This window comes from Anopheles coustani, chromosome 2 (genome assembly GCF_943734705.1).
Source record: "Anopheles coustani chromosome 2, idAnoCousDA_361_x.2, whole genome shotgun sequence".
Classification (NCBI taxonomy): domain Eukaryota; kingdom Metazoa; phylum Arthropoda; class Insecta; order Diptera; family Culicidae; genus Anopheles; species Anopheles coustani.
This window is the reverse complement of record NC_071289.1, coordinates 91,971,887-91,975,186: the sequence shown is the minus strand read 5'-3', so window position 1 is coordinate 91,975,186 and position 3,300 is coordinate 91,971,887. Positions and strand designations below refer to the sequence as shown.

The 3,300-nt window shown below is 45.1% G+C and overlaps 1 protein-coding gene across 1 annotated transcript; it reads right to left on the bottom strand.

Moving 5' to 3' along the window:
- Positions 1-1,716: 1,716 nt before the first annotated feature.
- On the bottom strand, positions 1,717-2,630 carry LOC131265944 (ras-related protein Rap-2b-like). The gene is made up of 2 exons (XM_058268260.1): positions 2,124-2,630; positions 1,717-2,049 (listed from the first exon to the last, which is right to left on the bottom strand). Exons 1-2 carry the CDS (start codon positions 2,628-2,630, stop codon positions 1,717-1,719), a joined length of 840 nt encoding a protein of 279 aa, XP_058124243.1.
- Between the last annotated feature and the right edge of the window lie 670 nt (positions 2,631-3,300).

The following is a 3,300-nucleotide window of genomic DNA, read 5'->3' as shown; positions in this document are numbered from 1 at the left end:
CGTAACAATGTGTTCCCCATTTTCTGTACAAAATAAGAATCGATAGAAGTTGATTTCAAGCGTGCATTCCCGTAGCACGTATCGGTGGGAAAAGCGACACATACTTTTGCACAATTCAGTCACAACGAAGAGGATGGTGGATGGCGCACGGGAATGCAAGAGGGAAATCACTTGCAGATGGGCAGACTCAAACGATACATGACAAATTGAATTTAGTGTAATAATATCCACTAAGCACGATTATTTGTTGAGGCGAGAAAGAAAAAAAAGGAAGAGCATTTATCGATGTGAAACAAATGCCAGAGAGTGAGATCGTAAGATAGGAAAGAACAGGGACTGTGAAGGGATAGGAATGTTAATCACTAGAATGTTCAAAGGACTGGCAGTATTTAAATTGAAACTTATTGATTTGTAATCGTAGGTAGTTTGTTTAGGAGTTGTTTTTCTTTACTTCTTTACCGATTAATTGTTTTAAAGATCTGTTTATTGAGTTTGATTCAGTCTTTAATTGTGCGTTGCTTGAGATGTTTCGATTGATATAATAAATTTTTAATTTGATAGAAACAATAATGATGTTGGTGTAATTCTTGAAAGATATTTGTTATGGATACCTCTGTATAGACAACATGAAATAGGATACTTGAGGATTACATCGGATGCGTGAAACTAATAACGAAACAATTATAATTTGTATAAGAGTTTTATTGTTTGAATATATTCGTTTAGTAAACGCATGTTTTCTTTCTTTATTGTATATAGCAGCATAAAAGTATTTTTTGTTTTTGTGTGGTTTCAAAATACTTCCAAGACACCCATGAGTAGTCACCAAAATCAGTGTAATTTCCAACATTTTCAACCAAACTTCAACAAGTCTTCTGCGTTTGCATTTAACGTTCGCCGTTCCTTTCCTTTTCCGTCGCAGTTCATAAGCTTAATCAGTATAGTCCAACCATCTTGTAAAAAAGCCACCTCTCGCTTACCGTACAAACTTTAACCCATCGCGCCAAACGACACTTACAAGTACTCTGTATTAAACGATCCAATTAATTATAACCATCCATTACCTTCACTGCCCTCTGCTTTGCTTTGGTTTGTTTGTTCCTTGGGTTTAGAGGGTTGCTCAAAATACTACGGTTCATATGTTTGCCAAAAACTGGTTTCTCACTGCAATTCTCATAAATCTGGTTTTTGTTTCCTTGTTAGAAGCTGCACATTAAATACACCGGTAGCAAAGGGAGTTTGTAACATTAATGGTAGACGTGTACAAAACCTTATCAAATTGTATTCTTCTTTCCTACGACCTACGCTTTCTTCTTCCTCCCCTTCCACCGACGAAATGGGTAATGTCACAAACATACAAATTCGTCGAACTGAAGCCCATGCAATTCCTCGAAGGTGGCGTCGTACGCGCCGTAAACAACATTGATTCCAAACGACGATGAAACCGATTCCACGTTTCCACAAATTGTCCTAAATTTTCTTCGTGCTTTGTAAACTGCTTTCCAACGCTTTGTGTGTTGGACACGCCCGTAAGTGTTTTTTGCCCTCGATGCTATGGTAAATGGACTTGGGTGTACACTTGGGACAACAACAGCTATTGGAGTAAACATTCTTATCATCTGCAAGTTGTCGCCGAACGGGTTTGCAATTTGCCTAGTCGTTGTTGTGTTTTATGTCAGCTCTGAGAGAAGGATTGTGGGACCCTCCTTCAGTGGTCTACTGTACCGAGCAGGAGTGCCGTTTCAGATAGTACTTGGCAGAGTTGGCACGGGCCGGATTGCTGGCGCCGGTATAGCTCGGCAGGGACTTCCGGCGACGGCGCACGGCCGGGCTTAGGTTGTACTCGATGTTGGCCTGGCGGAGTAGCTGCTTGAACACCGTCAGGATGCCCTCGTTGTTCTTGGCCGAGCATTCGGCGTAACCGCAACCCCACTCGAGCAGGGCGCGAGATCGGGCTACCTTGAACGGTACCTGGCGTTGTTCTTCCGGTACGTCCGCCTTGTTGCCGACGACTACGATCGGCACCCTCGAGCCTCGCACGGATATAATCTGTAAAGATGGCAGGAGTTAGATACAATTGCACGACTGACGAAGCTAGGGCTTCGTGGAGGGCTTTTACGAACCTGTTCCCGCAACCGTTCCACCTCGTCCCAGGTTTCCTTGTCGTCGACGGCGTACACCAGTATGAACGCACCGCTCGTGTTGATCGAGAGTGCACGCATGGCCGGAAATTGGTACGACCCGGAGGTATCCAGTATGTCCAACGTCAGACTAGACCCATCCGGCAGCTCGTACTCGCCCCGGTGCATTTCCTCGATGGTTTGCTTGTAGCGCGACAGATACTTTTCGTACAGGAACTGCGAGATGATCGAGGACTTGCCGACGCGGGCCGCACCCATCATCGTCACCCGGTGGCGCTCCTTTTTGATGGTGGCCGGCGGGGACGTCGGTCCACCGAGCGGTTCGCTGCTGAAGATATCATCATCGGCGATCGACGGTCTCGCACCGGTGGATGCACCGGAGGACGTCGCCGAGGAGGACGTCGAGGAGGCCACCGTCGCCGTGACGCTCTTGGCCGAGCGGTTCGAAACGATGGACGGTATCCGGAGCCGGTGACACGTGCCCGGCATGGCGTCGATGAGCGCAATGGTGTTGACGGTGGTGCGCTTAAGCGCTCCGGGACAGGTGCTCGAAATGTCAAGTCTACCGACTAATTGGACGCGATCCCAGGAGGCAGCGAGTAGCAATAAGAAAGTCATTGTACGGGTAAATGTAGAGAATACAACACAATGCAACAATAGGAGGAATAGGTTTTTTTTTCTTGTCCCAACTCTTGGTGAAAAACTCGTCTTCTTTGTGGATATGAGCCGGTGTCACCTGGGACATCCATCCCTCGCAGTCTCACCATTGGTTACATTAAAAGTAACAATATTCTCTTCAAGAACATGAAGAAAGGTATGGAGGAAACCAAGAAACACGGATACCATAGCAATTCCGAATCATTTTAGATCAATACAGACGGCGTACCGGCTTGAACTTTGTCGGGTACATTACAAAACCCCAAGGGCGAATGAGAGCTTTCTTTAGAAATCCCAGCAGGATCTAGGTTTGTATGAACAAAAAAACTGTCAAAAATGCTTTTCTTATCCTTTTCATGATGGACCCATTACATCTGTATTGAAGCATGGATTAAAATGCTTTTGTTTGCAGTGGATTTCATATGAATATCTGGATATCCTGCTGAAACATCAGGTACTGCGGTACGAATCTACCGAGATTATACGAAAGAGTTATTGTTAG